The 24,254-nt window shown below is 41.3% G+C and overlaps 1 protein-coding gene across 2 annotated transcripts in view; it reads left to right on the forward strand.

Annotated features, from left to right (window-relative positions):
- The first annotated feature begins 7,420 nt into the window (after positions 1-7,420).
- ITIH5 (inter-alpha-trypsin inhibitor heavy chain 5) overlaps positions 7,421-24,254 on the forward strand; it is a 58,348-nt gene continuing 41,514 nt past the window's right edge. The window contains exon 1 of one of the 2 annotated variants that reach the window (XM_058190832.1): positions 7,421-7,725. In XM_058190832.1, coding sequence (XP_058046815.1) covers positions 7,606-7,725 — 120 coding nt within the window. In that variant the 5' untranslated portion in view covers positions 7,421-7,605. The remainder of the gene's footprint in view (positions 7,726-24,254) is intronic. The other variant, XM_058190831.1, reaches the window with a different exon arrangement.

Genomic DNA, 24,254 nt, shown 5'->3' on the forward strand with positions numbered 1-24,254 from the left:
AAATAAGCAATCAGGAAACCATCTTTTCCTGTGAAGACACCATAGTAAAGCCCCTTCTTGTCAAATCTGCATTTGACCAACCTAGCTGGAATTTGAACTCTGCACGTGGACCTCTTTCCGTGCAGTCGGACTTTGGTGGAATGAAGCTATTTATTTATTATTTATTTATTTATTTTTATTTTTGCTAACCGGTTCACTGCAGCTGAAGAGGGCGTCCAAAGGACACCCTCTAAGTTTGCAGCGGTTTAAAGCTAGGGCAGAGAGCTTCTCTCGCAGTAGCCCAGAGACTAAGAAGAAGCTGGAGAAAATTGGCAAGGCCAGGGCTAAATTTGATGCATGACTGGGAGCGCGTGACTTAACACACATTCGGAGAGTTGTGTTAAAGCGGGGACGGGCAACTACAATATAGCAATTTTATAGCCGGTGGAGTTCAACTCCCAACAATTAACCAGTGGAACAATTAACCTTTGGAAGTTGTGGATGTCCCATCACTGGAGGCTTTTAAGAAGAGACCGGATAGTCATTTATCCTAGAATTCCTGAGCCATTACCAATGGTGGGATTCAGCCAGTTCGCACCACTTCGGGATAACCGGTTGTTAACTTTCTGAGCAGTTTGGTAAACTGGTTGTTGGAAGAAATCGTTAGGGCAGAGAACCGGTTGTTCAATTACTTGAATCCCACCACTGGCCATTACTATACATGTCCCACTTTTAAAAATTACGGAAGACCCAAAGAAACTTCTGGTTGGAATGGATTGTACTTATCAATACTTATTCTTCTAAAATTAAATAGGTACACTTGTAAAATAGAATAGATACAATAGAATTTTTTATTGGCCAAGTGTGATTGGACACACAGAGCCATTAGTATGATCAAAATATGTTTGTTTAGGACTGATTGTGTCTGGTAATAACTACTTGGGCCTAGATCACAACAACACCCCAATCAACATCTAAAAAGCCACTTACAGCAGCCACAAAAATTACCACAGACAGAACAACACACACTCTGCTGGAGAGAAGTCCCTGAGGATGGGCTCCAGCATCCGAAGTCCGAAAGCTCAGAAGACAAAACCTCTGGATTCAGATTGGATTAATATACAGGGAGTCCCCAACGTACGACCAAACTGAACCCAAAATTTATGTTGTTAAGTGAGACATTTGTCATGTGCGTTTTGCCCCATTTTGCAACCTTTCTCGACACAGTTGTTAAGTGAATCCGGCTCTCCCATTGACATGGCTGGTCAGAAGGTCTCAAAAGGGGATCGTGTGACACACACACACCCGGGACACTGCGACAGTCATAAATATGAACTATTTGCCAAGTGTCTGGATTTTGATCACGTGACCACGGGGGATGCTCCAATGGTCGTGTGAAAAATGGTCATAAATCATATTTTCCAGTGCAGGGGTCTCCAACCTTGGTCCCTTTAAGACTTGTGGACTTCAACTCCCAGAGTCCCTCAGCCAGCAAAGCTAGCTGAGGAACTCTGGGAGTTGAAGTCCACAAGTCTTAAAGCAGCAGTTCTCAACCTGTGGGTCGCGACCCCATTGGGGGTTGAATGACGATTTGCCAGGGGTTGCCTAAGACCATCGGAAATATGGGAAGTATACTTGCGAGTCGAAGAATCGCGCGCCAATGGTTGACTCCACAAGCCAACTGCAGGCTCTTCAAATCACTAGCCGAATTCGGCTTCAGGCGCGATGAATTAAAAAAGAATTAAAAGAATTAAAATCTTTGCTCTGATGTCTCCCTCTCAAGCCAGCTGCAATCACTCCCAATCGCTAGCCTAATCTGGCTTCAGGCGCGATAAACTTAATAGAGGAGGAGTCTCCGCTTTAATGCCTCCGTCCTCAAGGCAATCGCAAGCAGTTCAGAACGCTAGCCAATACGGCTTCAGGCGCGATAAATTCAAAAAAACAGTTTGCTGCTTTTTCCCCCCTTCTGCGGTTGGAGTCGCCACATCGTGTGGAATTGTATTAAAGGGGTCGTAGCACTATAAAAGGGATGCGGTGGCTCAGGGGCTAGGGCGTTGAGCCTGTTGATTGAAAGGTCAGCAGCTCAGCGGTTCGAATCCCTAGAGCTGCCGTGTAACGGGGTGAGCTCCTGTTACTTGTCCCAGCTTCTGCCAACCTAGCAGTTTCGAAAGCACGTAAAAATGCAAGTAGAAAAAATAGGGACCGCCTTTGGTGGGAAGGTAACAGCGTTCCGTGCGCCTTTGGCGTTGAGTCATGCCGGCCACATGACCACGGAGACGTCTTCGGACAGCGCTGGCTCTTCGGCTTTGAAACTGAGATGAGCACTGCCCCCTGGAGTCGGGAACGACTAGCACGTATGTGCGAGGGGAACCTTTACCTTTACTTAGCACTATAAAGGTTGAGAACCACTGTCTTAAAGGGACCAAGGTTAGAGACCCCTATTCCAGTGCGTAAGTCAAGGAATATCTGTAATTTATTTGGGCTGTGTTTACTTTTACAGCCACTAGATGGCAGAACTCCCTAAAGAAAGAACATCATGGATTCTCCACCTAGCTGGCGATAAATTCATGTCTGCATTACATCATTCACTTATATGTTCGTTGCACATTGTGGGTGCCTTATGGAACTCCTCTTCAACCCTTGTCGTATATCCTTCCAAACCTGATAGCATTTGCACTGAACCCTCTGAAGCAATTCGATCAAAGATCCAATAGCTTCATGACACAAAGAACGGGGGGCAGGGGTGTCAACCTATTTTCCAAAGCACCTTAAGGCAGGACAAGAAGCAATGGATGGAAACTCATCAAGGAGAGGATTAACCAGAGGGCCTCTGGTGGCTCAGACTGCTAAAACAGTCTGTTATTAACACAACTGCTTGCAATTACTGCAGGTTCAAGTCCCACCAGGCCCAAGGTTGACTCAGCCTTCCATCCTTTATAAGGTAGGTAAAATGAGGACCCAGATTGTTTGGGGGCAATAAAAGTTGACTTTGTATATAATATACAAATGGATGAAGACTATTGCTTAACACAGTGTAAGCCGCCCTGAGTCTTCGGAGAAGGGCGGGATATAAATGCAAAACAAAACAAAAAACCTATTTTCCAAAGCACCTTAAGGTTGACTCATACTTCCAAGATCAGTAAAATGAGGACCCAGATTGTTGGGGGCAATAAAAGTTGACTTTGTATATAATATACAAATGGATGAAGACTATTGCTTAACACAGTGTAAGCCGCCCTGAGTCTTCGGAGAAGGGCGGGATATAAATGCAAAACAAACAAACAAACAAACAAACAAACAAACAAACAAACAAACAAAAAAACGGTAGTTCGGCAGTTCAATTCTCACCACCTTAAGGTTGACTCATACTTCCAAGATCGGTAAAATGAGGACACAGATTGTTGGGGGGGGCAATAGGCTGACGCTGTGAACCGCTTAGAGAGGGCTGTAAGAGCACTGTGAAGCGGCATATAAGTGCCTTTGCTATTGCATCTAATGTTTGAGAGGCTGCCCCAAAGAAGAGGAAGTCAAGCTATTTTCCAAAGCACCTGAATGAAGAACAAGAAGCAACGGATGGAAACGAATCGAGGAGAGAAGCAACCTAGAACTAAGGAGAAATTTCCTGACAATGAGAACAATTAACCAGCGGAACTGCTTGCCTCCAGAAGTTGTGGGTGCTCCAACATTGGGGGTTTTAAAGAAGAGATTGGATAACCATTTGTCTGGAACGGTAAAGGACAGTGATGGCTAATCTTTTTCTTGGCGTGTGCCGAAACTGTGAGTGTATGTGCAGGCACCCATAATGCAATGTGCCCCCCATGCACATGTATGCACAAGTTCCCCCCCCCACTCCCCCTGCCCCACCCCCCGTGCATGCACATGCAACCTCCATCCCCCGTTTTGGGCCTAGTAGGCCTAACTGGGCTTTGGGGGGGGTGCCGCATCCCCCTGCGCTTCCCCCACGCCCTGAGCATGCACACGCAACCCCTGCCTCCCCCCGCCCGTGCGCATCCTGGAAATCAGCTCACCGGTGGGTAGCAAGGGCGCGCATGCACAGTGGAGCTGAGCTGGGCGATGGCTCTGTGTGTCAGCTGTGGCATGCGTGCCATAGGTTCGCCATCACGGGTTTAGGACTTTCTGCCGGAGCAGAGGGTTGGACTAGAAGATCTCCAAGGTCCCTTCCAACTTGGTTATTCCCCCAGAAGGAGAGAAAAAAACCACGATGTTTTCTCCAAACTCAGTTTTTGCGCTGGTTTGGATGTCTCCACGAGTCGAGCAGCAGCTGTCTGGATCGGAATCCCACCATGTCAAGCCAGCTGGCGACCGACTCCAAGATATGACTCAGAAGTAGCCAGCGATTGAGTGAGATCTTGACATCTGCAGAACTTCCAACTCGACTGAAGTGCTTCTCTAGAATGTGCCCAAGGGACTGACCAAGTGTTCAAACGTGCCTTATGTCTGAACAAGCAACCATTCACTCAGGTCTTGCCCTGTTGACCACTGGCAGGCTCAGTTCCCCGGCGGCTCCAATTGTGGGACACCCAGAGCCAAGTCAAACAGACCTTGGAAAGAGGTCAGAGCAAGACAAACCAGGTGGCTAGGGCGATGGGGAGGGGGCAACGGTTGTGTTCAGACAACATCCTTGACTAGCCTAAATCAGGGGCGAGTCATTTGTGGATGGGCAAGTTTTTATGTTTATCTGAGTGAGGTGATCTGGAAGAAAGTGACTTGAGTCTGTCATTTGCACCTCTATAACTGTCTGGTTCGGTTCTGCAACCCAACAAGAAAAACACAGACTTCAGAGGATAATTAGAACGGCAGAAAAAATCATTGCTACCAACTTGCCTTCCATTGAGGACCTGTATACTGCACGAATCAAGAAGAGGGCCGTGAAAATATTTACAGATCCCTCGCATCCTGGACATAAACTCTTTCAACTCCTACCCTCAATACGACGCTATAGAGTACTGCACACCAGAACAACTAGACACAAGAACAGTTTTTTCCCGAAGGCCATCACTCTGCTAAACAAATAATTCCCTCAACACTCAAACTATTTACTAAATCTGCACTACTATTAATCTTCTCATCGTTCCCATCACCAATCTCTTTCCACTTATGACTGTATGACTGTAACTTTGTTGCTGGCAATCCTTATGATTTATATTGATATATTGACCATCAATTGTGTTGTAAAAGTTGTACCTTGATGAACGTATCTTTTCTTTTATGTACACTGAGAGCATATGCACCAAGACAAATTCCTTGTGTGTCCAATCACACTTGGCCAATAAAAAAATTCTATTCTAGCCAAAAAGTGAGGTGATGGTAGAACGTGAATTATTTATTCGGTTTCATCCTATCGTTATTATTTTTATGAAAAACTCAAGGTGGCAAACATACCTAAACCTCCTTCCTCCTCCTATTTTCTCCACAACAACAACCTTGTGAAGTGGGAGAGAGAGTGAAGGAAGGAGGGAGGGAGGGAGGAGAGATGGGGGGAAGAGATTAGCGGAGGAATTCTGGGAGTTGAAGTCCACACATTTTAATCAGGGGTGAAATCCTCTGAAGACTGCTACTGGTTCTGTGAGTCTGCTACCAAACGTGTGCTTTGCATGTACGCACGTCTGAGGCGCATCCGCACAGCGCTAAAAAAGGAACATTTTGAAGCCTTCTGAGTCTGCAAAAGTAAGTAGAACAGCGGGAAGGGCAGGGATCCCCTGTGCCAAGCGATTTAGATTAGCTAGAAAGCAGGAAATCTGACTGTTCTAGCTAATATAAATCGTGGGTCACAGCTGATCATCGCCCAGCAGATCGTCGGAAATACCGGTTCGCCCGAACCAGCAGCATTTTTTACTATCGGTTTTCCCGAACCGGTCCAAACCAGTAGCATTTCACCCCTGATTTTAATGTTGTCAAGTTTGAGACTCACTACAGTTTATGGATGTTGACTATCCCAATGCAATCATTGGGACTGGTTCTTTTTCAAGCCAGTTTCTCCTCAGCTGGCTAGAACCTGGGACCCAGCTAGAGAGATGTTCCTTTGGTGGGCACATTCCCAGACCAATGTCCCTATAACTGAGCATAATGACCTTAGGGGAGAATATTTGTAGCTCAGGGTTGAAATGAGGGGTGCTTGGCGCTCTCCAAGCTTGGAACTAATTTAGGACTAAGGAGAAATTTCTTGATAATGAGAACAATCCAGCAGTGGCACAGCTTGCCTTCAGAAGTTGTGGGTGCTCCATCACTGGAGGCTTTTAAGAAGAGATTGGTCATCCATTGGTCTGAAATGATATAGGATCTCCTGCTTGAGCAGGGGGTTGGAGTAGAAAACCTCCAAGGCACCTTCCAACTCAATTCAACTCTTCTCTTCTCTTCTCTTCTCTTCTCTTTTCTCCCTATTTCCTGTTCCCTGTTTTCTATTCTGTTCTGTTCTGTTCTGTTCTGTTCTGTCCTGTCTGTTCTGTCTGTTCTGTTCTGTTCTATTCCATTCCATTCCATTCCATTCCATTCCATTCCATTCCATTCCATTCCATTCCATTCCATTCCATTCTGTATTCTATTCTATTCTGTTCTATTTTCTCTATTCTCTATTCTCTTCTTTTCTCCCTATTTCCTGTTCCCTGTTTTCTATTCTATTCTATTCTATTCTATTCTATTCTATTCTATTCTATTCTATTCCATTTCATTCCATTCCTTCGATTCTGTTCTGTTCTGTTCTGTTCCGTTCCATTCCGTTCCTTTCCTTTCCATTCTATTCTATTCTATTCTATTCTATTCTATTCTATTCCATTTCATTCCATTCCTTTGATTCTGTTCTGTTCTATTCTGTTCTGTTCCGTTCCGTTCCGTTCCGTTCCGTTCCGTTCCATTCTATTCTATTCCATTCCATTCCATTCCATTCCATTCCATTCCATTCCATTCCTTCGATTCTGTTCTGTTCTGTTCTGTTCTGTTCTGTTCCGTTCCGTTCCTTCTATTCTATTCTATTCTATTCTATTCTATTCTATTCTATTCTATTCTATTCCATTCCATTCCATTCCATTCCATTCCATCTTCTGTTCTGTTCTGTTCTTCTACACTGTGTTGGAGACCTGGGTTAGTTAGTTAGCTGTGCTGGGTTGGACTAGAAGACCTCCAATGTTCCTTCCAACTCTGTCATTTCCGTTATCTCAACCAATGACCTAGGATTAGGGATAAACACGTTTGGTAGAATCCACCTTTGTTACGGGTGGGGGCGGGGGGAAAGCTGGCATCCATTATTCACAAACAAAAGCAAACCAGAGACTCTCCAAATGTTTTTGACAAAAGTGACTCTTTCGTCACAGCAGGGCACTCCATCCCCAGTCCGTCCCTGAGCAGAAGGGGACGCGAGGCCACCACCTAACGTGGAGGTAGAAGTTCTCTTGAGCTTCACCAGCCTTCTGCAAATTGAACTGAACTTAAGCAAGGCACAGTGGAGTCTTAGCTCCGAGCTCTGCAAAAGGGCTGAGCCGAGGGAGGAGGGAAGGGGAGGCAGCCAGCCAAGACACAACTCAGGTCAGATGCGTCCCTCTTCCAGCTAGCTGGAGACAGAAGTCAGAACTCCCTTTCTGACTTCTGGCTCTTCGGGAGTCCCACTGCACCATGGCCTGGCTGCTCTGGTTGGGGTGCAGCCTTCTGGTGGTTTCTGCACAGCAAGATCCTGAACTCTTAGCCCGGGATTTGGAAGAGGCCGGGATTACGGATTATAACCTTATTGACAATGTAAGTTTGTTTGTGTTGGCGAGAGGTGGGAGGAAGGGAGAGGGAGGCAAATCTGAGGGATTACCGTTGCGGGGTGGATCCAAATGTGTGCTAAACTGTGAACAGAAAAAGGAAGGGACATTTTAAATATGTGAAGGTGCTCATTTTGGGGTGGGCCACGCAACACATTGTCCCATACTTGCTTTAATTATATTGTCAAAAATGCTGTCTGTCTATCTATCTATCATCTGTCTGTCTATCTGCCTGTCTGTCTGTCTATCTATTTATCTACTGTATCTATCATCTATCTGTCTGTCTGTCTGTCTGTCTATCTATCTATCTATCATCTGTCTGTCTGTCTGTCTGTCTGTCTGTCTGTCTGTCTGTCTGTCTGTCTGTCTATCTATCTATCTATCGTATCTATCATCTGTCTGTCTATCTGTCTGTCTGTCTATCTATCTATCTATCTATCTATCTATCGTATCTATCATCTGTCTGTCTGTCTGTCTGTCTGTCTATCTATCTATCTATCTATCTATCTATCTATCGTATCTATCATCTGTCTGTCTATCTGTCTGTCTGTCTGTCTATCTATCTATCATCTGTCTGTCTGTCTACCTATTTATCATCTGTCTATCTATCTATCTATCTATCTATCTATCTATCTATCTATCTATCTATCTATCTATCTATCTGTCTGTCTGTGTCTGTCTATCTATCTACAGTATCTATCTATATCTATCTATCTATCTATCTATCTATCTATCTATCTATCTATCTATCTATCTATCTATCTATCTATCTATCTATCTATCATCTGTCTGTCTATCTATCTATCATCTGTCTGTCTGTATCTATCTACAGTATCTATCTATCTATCTATCTATCTATCTATCTATCTATCTATCTATCTATCTATCTATCTATCTATCTATCTATCTATCTATCTATCTATCTACAGTAGTGGCCAAAATTGTGGAAACCTTTTGGGAAAAGTGTATTTTCTAAAACTAGCTAATAACACCACTTTCTTGAGGGAGTGCTACCATAAAATTATATATCAATGGAAAGATAATTTAATGGAGAATGTAATGCAACAACTTTTATGAAGGATTTGCTATTAGAATAGCAGTTAACAGGATAAAGAAGAAAAGTCAAACATGTAGAAAAAACGAGATATACAAAAATTATCACCATCGACAAAACGAGATATACCAAAATGATCCCCATGTCAGTTAATACTTAGTTGGGTAACCTTTAGCATGAATGACAGCCTTACAACGTCTTCCCATGGAGTGAACCAAGTCTTTGAGTTCTACAGCTAATGTGAAACCAAGATTGAAGAATGGCTTCTATTAACTGGGTTTTATTGCTGGGTCGCATCTGACTAACAAGTTTCTTTAGTCAGCTCCATAGATTTTCAATGGGGTTAAGGTCTGGGCTATTCCCAGGCCATTCCAGCTGTGGAATAGGATTATCTTAAAACTCCCCCCAAAAAGTGGTGTTATTAGCCATCAAACCTCAAAAATACACTTTTCCCAAAAGGTTTCCACAATTTTGGCCACTATTCTCTCTCTCTCTCTCTCTCTCTCTCTCTCTCTCTCTCTCTCTCTCTCTCTCTATCTCTATCTCTATCTCTATCTATCTATCTAGTCCAATCCCCTGCTCAGGCAGGAAACCCTATACCAGGGGTATCCAAACTTGGCCCCTTGAAGAATGGTGGACTTCAACTCCCAGAATTCCCCAGCCAGCATGAGCTATAAATATGACCAAGTTGCTGGCTGGGGAATTCTGGGAGTTGAAGTCCACCACTCTTCAAGGGGCCAAGTTTGGACATTCCTGCCCTATACCATTTCAGACTAATCGTTGTCCAATCTCGTCTTAAAAAACCTCCAATGTTGAAGCTCCCACATTCTCAATCTTTCTCTCTCCCTCTCCCTCTCTCTCCCATTAATGTAAAAGTAACCTAATGTGACTCTTAACATTTAACTGGATCTATTAAGGCGGATTCAAACTTCTCCAAGCTTTTGATTGTGGTTGTAATTTTGGCTCTCGAGCCAAGCTCAGCAGCGTAGGCATTATCCCCTCCCTTGGACAACGCCTATTTAAATCCTTGAGGCGCTCCTGGGAAGAGCCGAATGGAGCCTCCAGAGTCAGCTGCAGTATATCTCCGGGTGGGGGGGGACAGGACGGACACTAAAGTGCTAAGTGATAAGGGGAACTTAGCCATAACTCGCCATAGAGGGAGTTTGCAGTGTAATAGCTTCGTTTCATGGTGCCTGGAAGCCTTTGGCTGCTTGTCGTAAAATCTGTGCAAGAATAAACAGACCTTTGGTCTGATTCTACCAAACGTAAAACCTCTGCTTTCAAAGTAACAGACCGCTCAGCTATTTGTCTTAAAGTTTTCCGTTTGCTCACACCTTTCTGTGCAATTTCAAACGTGCCATTTCTGGAATTGGCCTGCCGTTTCCGTAACTTTTTGCTTCTCTCCCTTCGTAGGTTTGCTGTGCCTTATCTTGCAAAGTATATTTTTCTTTGGGGCAGAAAAAAAAACAACAAAACCCAAATGAATTCCTGGAATCCTTCCTAGGCAGGATGCGAACCTCAAAAATAGGTCGCCTCGGCACACACGCCGAAGAGAAGAAAAGTTACTTTTCAAAATGAAAGGAACTTTTAATATCTGCAGAGATAAAATGCTACCGCAGCTCATGTTCCTTCTTTGCTTTTTTTATGACTTTTAAATCAAATCGTACAGTCGGCAAAGCAACTAATGATGTCGTTTTCTAGTGTTACTGAAGTGTACATTGCAGCCAATTTTTCTCAGCAGGCGATGGTCTTTTTATTTTTATTTATTTATTTATTAAATTTTTATACCGCCCTTCTCCCGAAGGACTCAGGGCGGTTCACAGCCAAATAAAACAATAAAAAGTGCACAATAAAACAGTAATTAAAAAACTTATTACATATAAGGCCAAATTAAAATCCGTTTAAAACAATAAAACCCATTAAATTAACCCATTAAATTAGAATCCTAATATTAAAAACTATTAAAAATTCTATGCCAGTCCTGCGCGAATAAATAAGTATGTCTTCAACTCTATATAGTTGAAGTCTATAGTCTATATAGTTCAGTGACGGCTAACCTTTTTCTTGTGTGCCGAAACTGTGCGTGTGTGTGCAGGCACCCATAATGCAATGTGCCCTCCCCGTGCATGCGCATGCAACCCCCCCGCTCCCCCTGCCACCCGCATATGCGTGCATAACCCTTCACCCCCTGTTTTGGGCCTAGTAGGCCTAAAAGGGCTGTGGGGGGGGGCCCGCCACATCCCCCTGCGCTCCCCCTTGAGCATGCATGCGCAACCCAGAGGTGAAATGCACCCGATCCGGTAGCGATGGCGGCGGATGGTTCGGAAAACCGGTAGCAAAAATCCCTGCCCCCACCCCCAGGCCCAGCTGAGCCGCATGATCATCAGAGGGTTGTTTTTTTTAACTTTTAAAAGCATTTTTTCTTCCACCAAAAAAATGCTTTTAAAAGTAAAAAAAAAAAGCCTCTGATGATCGCGCAGCTCAACTGGGATCATCGGAGGCTTTTAAAAGCATTTTTCTTCAGCCAAAGAGGTTGTAGAAAAAATGCTTTTAAAAGCCTCCTCTGACGATCCCAGCTGAGTTGCTTGATCGTCAGAGGCTTTTTTTTCTTTTAAAGGCAAAAAAAAATGCTTTTAAAAGTAAACAAAAAAGCCTCTGATGATCGCGCAGCTCAACTGGGATCATCGGAGGCTTTTAAAAGCATTTTTTCTATAACCTCTTCGGCCGAAGAGGTTGTAGAAAAAATGCTTTGAAAAGGTTCCTCTGACGATCCCAGCTGAGTGGCCTGATCGTTAGAGGCTTTTTTTTCTTTTAAAGGCAAAAAAAAAAATGCTTTTAAAAGTAAACAAAAAAGCCTCTGATGATCGCGCGACTCAGCTGGGATCATCAGAGGCTTTTAAAAGCATTTTTTCTATAACCTCTTCGGCCGAAGAGGTTGTAGAAAAAATGCTTTGAAAAGGCTCCTCTGACGATCCCAGCTGAGTTGCCTGATCGTTAGAGGCTTTTTTTTCTTTTAAAGGCAAAAAAAAAAATGCTTTTAAAAGTAAACAAAAAAGCCTCTGATGATCGCGCGACTCAGCTGGGATCATCAGAGGCTTTTAAAAGCATTTTTTCTATAACCTCTTTGGCCGAAGAGGTTGTAGAAAAAATGCTTTTAAAAGGCTCCTCTGACGATCCCAGCTGAGTTGCCTGATCGCTAGAGGCTTTTTTTTCTTCTTCTAAAGGCAAAAAAAAAAAAATGCTTTTAAAAGTAAAAAAAAAAAGTTGGCCACGCCCACCCAGTCACATTACCACCACCCCCACTAAGCCATGCCCACAGAATGGTAGTAACAAATTTTACATTTCATCTGGCGCGACCCCTGCCCCCCCAGCGCATCCCAAAGATCAGCTCGCCAGCAGGAAGCATGCGCGCGCATGCACGGTGGAGATGAGCTGGGCAACGGCTCGCGTGCCCGCAGAGAGGGCTGTGTGCCAGCTGCGGCACGCGTGCCATAAGTTTGCCATCATGGGTATAGTTATTTTTGTCAAAGAGCCTGTTTTAAGAGCTCACTTTCAGTTAATTCTACTGTAATGCTCTCTACATGGGGCTCCCCTTGAGGAGCACCCGGAGGCTCCAACTGGTCCAGAATGCGGCTGCACGGGTAATAGAGGGAGTAACTCGAGGCTCCCATATAACACCTCTCCTGCGCAAGCTGCATTGGCTTCCGGTGGTCTTCCGGGTGCAATTCAAGGTGTTGGTTACCACCTTTAAAGCACTCCATGGCATAGGACCAGGTTATTTACGGGACCGCCTGCTGCTACCAATAGCCTCCCACCGACCCGTGCGCTCCCATAGGGAGGGTCTCCTCAGGGTGCCGTCAGTCAAACAATGTCGACTGGCGACCCCCAGGGGGAGGGCCTTCTCTGTGGGGGCTCCTGCCCTCTGGAACGAGCTGCCTCCGGGGATACAACAACTCCCCGACCTCCAGACCTTTCGACGCGAGCTAAAGACATTTTTGTTCCATCGCGCAGGGCTGGCTTAATTTAGTTTTAATAGGGGTTTTATTAGAGTTTCAGTTTTTCTGGGCCTAATTAAATTAGTCTTTTAAAAATGTTTTTAATTTTTGTGATTTTTTGTTTTTACTAGGCTGTAAACCGCCCTGAGTCCTTCGGGAGAAGGGCGGTATATAAATCCAAATAATAAAATAAATAAATAAATTCCACAACCAAGTTGCACGTGAATCTGCTATGAATTTAAAAACAAACAAACAAACAAACCCTGCAAAGAACTTTCGGAGTAATATTCACGTAACTTGTCATCGTGATAGGAAGAGATGGTTGCTTTGATGGTTATTTTACAGTGGCATAAAATCAGAAGTCTGTAGCAGCTTGTTCAACGAAGACCTGCGCTTAAAAGGCGTATATCTTTGTGAGGTGCTTTCTTTGAACACAAAAGCGAATGCCTTTTTATTATAACGTTTGTTCCTGGGAAAAGCTGCTACCAGACTCCCGGTTCAGATAACCTGGTTATAGAATTACGAATTAATCATATGGAAATTGGAGACTGGAATTAACCTACTTCCTGGGACTGCCATATGCAGGGTGATCTCTCTGGATCGACACCATAATAACAACCCCCCCTCCTAATTTTAAAACTAAATACAGGTAGTCTTTGACTTACGGGCACAATTGAGCCCCCACGTTTTGGTTTGCTAAGTGAGACATTTGTTAAGTGAGTTGTGCCCCATTTCATGACCTTTCTTGCCAGGGTTGTTAAGTGACTCCCTGGAGTTGTTAAGTTAGTGATTAAGTTTAAGTTAGTGATTTAAGTTTCTAGCGATTGATTGAGTTAGATTAGATTAGTGAAAATATTCGCAGATCCCTCACATCCTGGACATAAACTGTTTCAACTCCTACCCTCAAAACGACGCTATAGAGCACTGCACACCAGAACAACTAGACACAAGGACAGTTTTTTCCCGAAGGCCATCACTCTGCTAAACAAATAATTCCCTCAACACTGTCAAACTATTTACTGAATCTGCACTACTATTAATCTTCTCATCGTTCCCATCACCAATCTCTTTCCACTTATGACTGTATGACTATAACTTGTTGCTGGCAATCCTTATGATTTATATTGATATATTGACCATCAATTGTGTTGTAAATGTTGTACCTTGATGAAGGTATCTTTTCTTTTATGTACACTGAGAGCATATGCACCAAGACAAATTCCTTGTGTGTCCAATCACACTTGGCCAATAAAAATTCTATTCTATTCTATTCTATTCTATTCTATTCTATTCTATTCTATTCTATTCTATTCTATTCTATTCTATTCTATTCTATTCTATTCCAATAAAGAATTCTATTCTATTCTATTCTATTCTATTCTATTCTATTCTATTCTATTCCATTCCATTATTATTCCTATTCTATTCTATTCTATTCTATTCTATTCTATTCTATTCTATTCTATTCTATTCTATTCTATTCTATTCTATTCCTGAGAGCATATGAACCAAGACAAATTCCTTGTGTGTCCAATCACACTTGGCCAATAAAGAATTCTATTCTATTCTATTCTATTCCATTCCATTATTATTCCTATTCTATTCTATTCTATTCTATTCTATTCTATTCCTGAGAGCATATGAACCAAGACAAATTCCTTGTGTGTCCAATCACACTTGGCCAATAAAAATTCTATTCTATTCTATTCTATTCTATTCTATTCTATTCTATTTTATTCTATTCTATTCCAATAAAGAATTCTATTCTATTCTATTCTATTCTATTCTATTCTATTCTATTCTATTCCATTCCATTATTATTCCTATTCTATTCTATTCTATTCTATTCCTGAGAGCATATGAACCAAGACAAATTCCTTGTGTGTCCAATCACACTTGGCCAATAAAGAATTCTATTCTATTCCATTCCATTCCATTCTATTCTATTCTATTCTATTCTATTCTATTCTATTCTATTCTATTCTATTCTATTCTATTCTATTCTATTCTATTCCTGAGAGCATATGAACCAAGACAAATTCCTTGTGTGTCCAATCACACTTGGCCAATAAAGAATTCTATTCTATTCTATTCTATTCCATTCCATTATTATTCCTATTCTATTCTATTCTATTCTATTCTATTCTATTCTATTCTATTCTATTCCTGAGAGCATATGAACCAAGACAAATTCCTTGTGTGTCCAATCACACTTGGCCAATAAAAATTCTATTCTATTCTATTCTATTCTATTCTATTCTATTTTATTCTATTCTATTCCAATAAAGAATTCTATTCTATTCTATTCTATTCTATTCTATTCTATTCTATTCCATTCCATTATTATTCCTATTCTATTCTATTCTATTCTATTCCTGAGAGCATATGAACCAAGACAAATTCCTTGTGTGTCCAATCACACTTGGCCAATAAAGAATTCTATTCTATTCCATTCCATTCCATTCTATTCTATTCTATTCTATTCTATTCTATTCTATTCTATTCTATTCTATTCTATTCTATTAAGTGAATCGGGCTTCCTCATGGATTTTGCTTGTCAGAAGGTCGCAAAAGGGGATCACGTGACCCCCAGGACACGGCAACCATCGTAAATGTGAGTCAGTTGCCAAGCGGCTGAGTTTCGATCACATGACCATGGGGATGTTGCAATGGTTGTATGTATGAAAAAGGGTCGCAAATCACTTTTTTCAGTGCCATTATAACATCAAACAGTCATTAAATGGACTGTTGTAAATCAAGCACTACCTGTAAAGTTAATATACAGTAGTAGCCAAAATTACCGGTACGCGGTCACTCAGGAGCTATTTTGAGGTTTGATGACTAATAACACCACTTTTTGTGGGGAGTTTCAAGAGAATCCTATTCCACTGCTGGAATGGCTTGGGAATAGTCCAGACTTTCTTAACCCAATTGAAAATCTAGGGAGCCAAGTCACTAAAGAAACTGGTTAGTCAGAAGCAACCCAGCAATAAAACCCAGTTAATAGAAGCCATCATTCAATCTTGGTTTCCCATTAGAACAGCTGCAGAGCTAAAAGACTTGGTTCACTCCATGGGAAGACATTAAAAGGCTGTAATTCATGCTAAAGGTTACCCAGCTAAGTATTAGCTGACATAGTGATAATTTTTGTACATCTCGTTTTTTCTGATGTGTTTCACTTTTCCTCTTTACACTGTAACTGCTGTTCTAATAGCAAATCCTTCATAAAAGTTGTTGCATTACGTGCTTGATTAAATTATCTTTCCACTGATACATAATTTTATGGTACTACTCCCAAATAAAAGGGGTGTTATTAGCTAGTTTTAGAAAATACACTTTTCCCAAAAGGTTTCCAAAGTTTTGGCCGCCACTGTATTATGTAAATAGAATAGAATAGAATAGAATAGAATTTTTATTGGCCAAGTGTGATTGGACACACAAGGAATTTGTCTTGGTGCATATACTCTCGGAGTACATAAAAGAAAAGATACGTTCATCAAGGTACAACATTTACAACACAATTGATGATCAATATATCAATATAAATCATAAGGATTGCTAGCAACAAGTTATAGTCATACAGTCATAAGTGGAAAGAGATTGGTGATGGGAACTATGAAACGATTAATAGTAGTGCAGATTCAGTAAATAGTCTGACAGTGTTGAGGGAATTATTTGTTTAGCAGAGTGATGGCCTTCGGGAAAAAACTGTTCTTGTGTCTAGTTGTTCTGGTGTGCAGTGCTCTATAGCGTCGTTTTGAGGGTAGGAGTTGAAACAGTTTATGTCCAGGATGCGAGGGATCTGCAAATATTTTTATGGCCCTCTTTTTGATTCATGCAGTATACAGGTCCTCAATGGAAGGCAGGTTGGTAGCAATTATTTTTTCTGCAGTTCTAATTATCCTCTGAAGTCTGTGTTTTTCTTGTTGGGTTGCAGAACCGAACCAGACAGTTATAGAGATGCAAATGACAGACTCAATAATTCCTCTGTAGAACTGAATCAGCAGCTCCTTGGGCAGTTTGAGCTTACTGAGTTGGCGCAGAAAGAACATTCTTTGTTGTCCTTTTTTAATGATGTTTTTGATGTTAGCTGTCCATTTGAGATCTTGCGATATGATAGAACCCAGAAATTTGAAGGTTTTCTACTGTTGATACTGTGTTGTCAAGTATTGTGAGAGGTGGAAGTATGGAAGGGTTTCTCCTAAAGTCTACCACCATTTCTACGGTTTTGAGTGTGTTGAAATGAAAGTACAAATTACTTATAACCATTCATTTAGTAACCGCTCAAAGTTGCAATGCTGAAAAAAGTAACTGACTGCCGTTTTTCACACTTATGACCGTTGCCACATCCCCATGGTCTCGTGATCAAAATTCAGACGCTTAGCAACTGGCGTGTATCTATGACGGTTACAGCATCCCAGGGTCACGTGATCACCCTTTGTGACCTTCCCAAGAGCTTCCGGCAAGCAAAGTCAACAGGGAGTCCTCGACTTATAACAGTTGACTTAGTGATTGTTCAAAGTGACAACAGCGTTGAAAAAAGCGACCGATGGACTTTTTTCACACTTATGACCGTTGCAGGTCACGTGATTTGCATTTGGATGCTTGACAACTGATTCACATTTATGACGGTCGCAGTGGACGGATCTGGTGATCCTCTTTTGTGACCTTCCGAAAAAGGAAAGTCAACGGGGGAAAGCTCGATTCACTTAGGAACCGCACGACTAATTTAAGAACCGCACTGATTCACTTAACAAATGTGGAGCAAACTCACCTAACAAATTTCTCTCTTAACAGAAATTTTGGGCCCCGTGGTGGTTGTAAGTTGAGGACTACCTGTCTTGCACAATTCACTTAACAGCTGCAGTGCCTCGATTTACGTCCGTGGCAAAAAACCAAACCAAAACAGTCATTACATTACCGGCTTTGCCAAACAGCAGGCTCATAATTTTCTCACGCGCGAGAAGTCAGGATGTTTCTGATTTTTTTTCCAAGAATGAACAGGATGAGGGGTTTGGTGCAGCTGTTGCCGTGCTTTATATAGGAGAAAGGCAGGTTTTCAGAAACCGAGTCCATTAATAACTCATTGCAAAATCAACAGTTTTCCAGTTGGCCAGCGCCAAAGTTCTCTTTCAGGAAGGAAACACTTAATGGCCTGTTTAATTAGGTGGCAAAAATCGTTTGCAGTCAACAATCAGAAAGTTTGCCATTTTAACTGAACTTTTAAATTTAAGATCTTCTTTATTTAAATTTTAATGTTGGTTTTTTGGTGTGTTTTTTTGAGATTTGGAACAACCTTGTTTATTTTATTTGCTCGGTTTCTATAGCTGCTCATATAGAATAGAATAGAATAGAATAGAGTAGAGTAGAATAGAATAGAATAAAGTAGAGTAGATAGAGTAGAGTAGAGTAGAGTAGAGTAGAGTAGAGTAGAACAGGAGTGGAGTGGAGTGAAGTGGAGTGAAGTGGAATAGAATAGAATAGAATAGAATAGAATAGAATAGAATAGAATAGAATAGAATAGAATAGAATAGAGAATGGAATGGAATAGAATAGAATAGAATAGAATAGAATAGAATAGAATAGAATAGAATAGAATAGAATAGAATAGAGAATGGAATGGAATAGAATAGAATAGAATAGAATAGAATAGAATAGAATAGAATAGAGAATGGAATGGAATGGAATAGAATAGAATAGAATAGAATAGAATAGAATAGAATAGAATAGAATAGAATAGAATAGAGAATGGAATGGAATGGAATGGAATAGAATAGAATAGAATAGAATAGAATAGAATTCTTTATTGACCAAGTGTGATTGGACACACAACGACTTTGTCTTTGGTGCATACGCTCTCAGTGTACATAAAGAAAAATAAAATGCATTCATCAAGAATAAAAAGATATAACACTTAGTGATAGTCATAGGGTACAAATACTATCAATCAATATCAATATACTGTAAATCGTAAGGATACAAGCAACAAAGGATGCAGTCATAAGTGGCAGGAGATGGGTGATAAGAATAATGAGAAGACTAACAGTAATAGTAATGCAGCCTGAGTGAACAGTTTGACAGTGTTGAGGGAATATATTTGTTTAGCAGAGTGATGGCAGAGGGATATCAATATCAAGTAAAATGTTAAAACAATTAAAGCATCTACAAACATTAAAAGAAAACAAAAAACTAACCGCAACCAGAACATTAACAGAATAGGAGAGTTGGAAGGGACCTTGGAGGTCTTCTAATCCAACCCCCTGCTCAAGCAGGAAACTCTATACTATTTCAGCTTGTCCATTGTTTTAATGTTTTATGCGGTGTTTTATTCCATGCCTGTAAGCTGCCTAAAGCCCCCTTGGGCGAGATGGATGGCACATACATTTGATAAATATTTTTTTTTAATTTGAATTTATATCCCACCCTTCTCCGAAGACTCAGGGCGGCTTACACTGCGTTAAGCAATAGTCTTCATCCATTTGTATATTATATACAAAGTCAACTTTTATTGCCCCCAACAATCTGGGTCCTCATTTTACCTACCTTATAAAGGATGGAAGGCTGAGTCAACCTTGGGCCTGGTGGGACTTGAACCGGCAGTAATTGCAAGCAGCTGTGTTAATAACAGACATACTCAGTCTGCTGAGCCACCAGAGGCCCCTATCATTATCAATAATGATAATGATAATAAAGCTCATCCTTTCCTTTTCTCTCTGCCTCCCTTTCCTTCCAATTATCCTTGTTTCACACCCAGCTTAATCTCTGCTTTTTAATTCATTTTGCGATCTCTTTTGCGCCAGTCGTTAAGTGAATGCCATGGTTTTAAGGCAGCCAACGTTAAGCAAACACCATGGACATTAAGCAAGCCAATGGTTCGCTAGGTCCGGTTTTGCTGAAAACCAAAAGTAAATGCCACTTTTTGATTAAACCATCATAAAACCCAGGTCATGTGAATGTGGGAATGCTACAAATGTGTGTAAATGCAGGCCAGTGGATGAGTTCAGAACCAGGAGGTAAGAACAGATAGTCCTCAACTTACGAGCCAAACAACTGAGACAGATGTTAAGTGAGTTTTGCTCCATTTTATGACCTTTATAATCTTATAATTTTAAGATCATTAAGTGTTGTAAGTGTTGCACCTTGATGAAGGTATATTTTATGTATAATGAGAGCATATGAACCAAGACAAATTCCTTGTGTGTCCAATCACACTTGGCCAATAAATAAATTCTATTCTATTCTATTCTATTCTACTCTACTCTACTCTTCTCTACTCTACTCTACTCTACTCTACTCTACTCTACTCTACTCTACTCTATTCTATTCTATTCTGCTCTGCTCTGCTCTGCTCTACTCTGCTCTACTTTCTATTCTATTCTATTCTATTCTATTCTATTCTATTCTATTCTATTCTATTCTATTCTATTCTATTCTATTCTATTCTATTCTCTACTCTATTCTACTCTACTCTACTCTATTCTACTCTACTCTATTTTCTATTCTATTCTATTCTATTCTATTCTACTCTATTCTACTCTACTCTACTCTACTCTACTCTTTTCTATTCTATTCTACTCTACTGTATTATTTTCTATTCTATTCTATTCTATTCTATTCTGCTCTATTCTACTCTTTTTTCTATTCTATTCTATTCTATTCTACTCTACTCTACTCTACTCCACTCTACTCTATTTTCTATTCTATTCTATTCTATTCTATTCTATTCTATTCTATTCTATTCTATTCTATTCTATTCTATTCTACTCTACTCTACTCTACTCTACTCTATTTTCTATTCTATTCTATTCTATTCTATTCTATTCTATTCTATTCTTTCTTGACCCAGTGGTTAAGTGAATCCATGCAGTTGTTAAGTGAGGAACACGGTTGTTAAGTGAATCTGGCTTTCCCATTGACTTTGTTTGTCAAAAGGTCACAAGAGGGGATTTCATGACCCTGGGACGCTTCAACCGTCATAAATGTGAATCAGTTGCCAAACATCTGGATTTTGATCATGTGATCATAGGGATGCTGCAACGGTCATGTGGAAAAATGGTCGTAAGTCACCTTTTTCAGTGCTGATGTAACTTCCAACTTTAAGTCTACCTGTGTCCCCCAGGTGATGTCATTTGTGACTTGGCTGAAACAGTCTCTAAGCAAACAGTCATAAGTCGAGGACTACCTGTAATTGATAAAAATACTCTCCAACTCCCACTAATTCATTCCATGCGTGTTGTATTCCATTCACGTGTTGGTTGGTTGAGGGCTGTGATTCCTCCTGAGAGCAAAAGTAATTATTCTGCGGTTTGCAACTCTACTGTAAATGCCACCGATGAACGTGATGTTTGCCTCCTGCCCTTTTAAGATCTGCGTTGCTGCCTTTTGCTCTGCGTTCCTTTTCGGTCCAAGAACCATGAAGGGAGCGAGTTGCAAAAAATCCCATTTATTTTTGGCACAGAGGGCTGGTTTTGCTCCAGCGCCTTGGCTCATTCGAAGCTTTGGGTAAGCAATCTTAAAACCATCTCTCTGGGTGAGCAGGTCCCGGTGTAGAATGGCATGGAATAGAATAGAATAGAATAGAATTCTTTATTGGCCAAGTGTGATTGGACACACAAGGAATTTGTCTTTGGTGCATATGCTCTCAGTGTACATAAAAGAAAAGATAGTGGTGTAGTGGTGATGCAGAGAAAAATAGAAATAGAAGAACAAGAGTTGAAAGGGACCTTGGAGGTCATCTAGCCCAACCCCCTGCTCAGGCAGGAAAACCTATATCATTTCAGACAAATGGCTGTCCAATCTTTCTTTAAAAACTTCCAGTGTTGGAGCAGGCAAGTTGTTGCAAGTTCTGCAGGCAAGTTGTTCCACTGATTAATTGTTCCAACTGTCAGGAAATTTCTCCTTAGTTCTAAGTTGCTTCTCTCCTTTGATTAGTTTCCAACTATTGCTTCTTGTCCTGCCTTCAGCTGCTTTGGAGAATAGTTTGACTCCCTCTTCTTTGTGGCAACCCCTGAGATATTGGAACACTGCTATCATGTCTCCCCTTGTCCTTCTTTTCATTAAACTAGACATACCCAGTTCCTGCAACCGTTCGTCATATGTTTTAGCCTCCAGTCCACTAATCCTCTTTGTTGCTCTTCTCTGCACTCTTTCTAGAGTCTCAACATCTTTTTTACATCGTTGCAACCAAAACTGGATGCAGTATTCCAAGTGTGGCTTTACCAAGGCATTATAAAGTGGTATTAGCACTTCACGTGATCTTGATTCTATCCCTCTGGGTGTGTCTTAAACTCCCTGTCTTTCATTCAGGAGGTTTGAGGAAGGGGCTGCAAGCTGTGAGGGGTCAGGCCGCTTTTCATTTTGCAGAACGCAAAAACTTTCCACCACCAATCTTGAGTTTTTCAAACTGTGTTCTTAGCTTTCTGCAAAGCCTTGACGGAGTTAACATAACATAACATAACATAACATAACATAACATAACATAACATAACATAACATAACATAACATAACATAACATAACATAACATCAGAGTTGGAAGGGACCTTGGAGGCCTTCTAGTCCAACCCTCTGCCCAGGCAGGAAACCCTACACCATCTCAGTCAGATGGTTATACAACATTTTCTTAAAAATTTCCAGTGTTGGAGCATTCACAACTTCTGCAGGCAAGTCGTTCCACTTATTAATTGTTCTCACTGTCAGGAAATTTCTCCTTAGTTCTAAGTTGCTTCTTTCTTTGATCAGTTTCCATCCATTCTTTCTTGTCCTGCCTTCAGCTGCTTTGGAGAATATTTGACTCCCTGTTTTTTGTGGCAGCCCCTGAGATATTGGAACACTGCTATCATGTCTCCCCTAGTCCTTCTTTTCATTAAACTTGACATACCCAGTTCCTGCAACCGTTCGTCATATGTTTTAGCCTCCAGTCCCCTAATCCTCTTTGTTGCTCTTCTCTGCACTCTTTCTAGAGTCTCAACATCTTTTTTACATCGTTGCAACCAAAACTGGATGCAGTATTCCAAGTGTGGCTTTACCAAGGCCTTATAAAGTGGTATTAACACTTCACGTGATCTTGATTCTATCCTTCTGGGTGTGTCTTAAACTCCCTGTCTTTCATTCAGGAGGTTTGAGGAAGGGGCTGCAAGCTGTGAGGGGTCAGGCCGCTTTTCATTTTGCAGAACGCAAAAACTTTCCACCACCAATCTTGAGTTTTTCAAACTGTGTTCTTAGCTTTCTATAACATAACATAACATAACATAACATAACATAACATAACATAACATAACATAACATAACATAACATAACATAACATAACATAACATAACATAACATAACATAACATCAGAGTTGGAATGGACCTTGGAGGCCTTCTAGTCCAACCCCCTGCCCAGGCAGGAAACCCTACACCATCTCAGTCAGATGGTTATACAACATTTTCTTAAAAATTTCCAGTGTTGGAGCATTCACAACTTCTGCAGGCAAGTCGTTCCACTTATTAATTGTTCTCACTGTCAGGAAATTTCTCCTTAGTTCTAAGTTGCTTCTTTCTTTGATCAGTTTCCACCCATTGCTTCTTGTCCTGCCTTCAGGTGCTTTGGAGAATAGCTTGACTCCCTCTTCTTTGTGGCAGCCCCTGAGATATTGGAACACAGCTATCATGTCTCCCCTAGTCCTTCTTTTTGTTAAACTAGACATACCCAGTTCCTGCAACCGTTCTTCATATGTTTTATCCTTTATATATGAGTTATGCGAGAGACTAGTAGCAAACACTAAATTTTAAAAAAGCCATTTAAACACAGCCAGGGGCATCTACGACCATTTCTCTAGGGAATGGCCATTTACATTCCAGCTCCTTAAACACCGATTCGCTTGGTTAAAACATTAACTGCCCGAGTGATGGTGAAAACCATTTTTTTAATCTTTGTACATCGGAAAAGTTAATGTTGCATTGACTTTGCTGTTTGTACTGTATTTATCCGTGGTTGTAGCGTGATGGCTGGAGCTGCCTGGGGTCTCTGTTTGTGCAGGTAGTCCTCGATTTACGACCACAATTGAGCCCAGAATTTATGTTGCTAAGTGAGAAATCTGCTAAGGGAGTTTTCCCCCATTTTACGGCTTTTCCTGCCGCGTGTGTTAAGCGAATCAATGCAGTTGTTAAACTGGTCACACGGTTGTTAAGTGAATCTGGCTTCCCCATTGACTTTGCTTGCCAGAAGGTCGCAAAAGGAGAACATATGAACGCCTGGACACTGCAAACCGTCATAAATATGAACCAGTCGTCAAGCATCCAAACGTAAATCACGTGACCCCTGGGAAGCTGCAACGGTTATAAGTGTGAAAAAGGGTCATAAACAGTGGTGAAATCCAATTTTTTTTACTACCGGTTCTGTGGGCGTGGCTTGGTGGGCATGGCAGGGGAAGGGTACTGCAAAATACCCATTCCCTCCCCACTCCTGGGGCTAGCCAGAGGTGGTA

This window comes from Ahaetulla prasina, chromosome 7 (genome assembly GCF_028640845.1).
Source record: "Ahaetulla prasina isolate Xishuangbanna chromosome 7, ASM2864084v1, whole genome shotgun sequence".
NCBI classification, from domain to species: domain Eukaryota; kingdom Metazoa; phylum Chordata; class Lepidosauria; order Squamata; family Colubridae; genus Ahaetulla; species Ahaetulla prasina.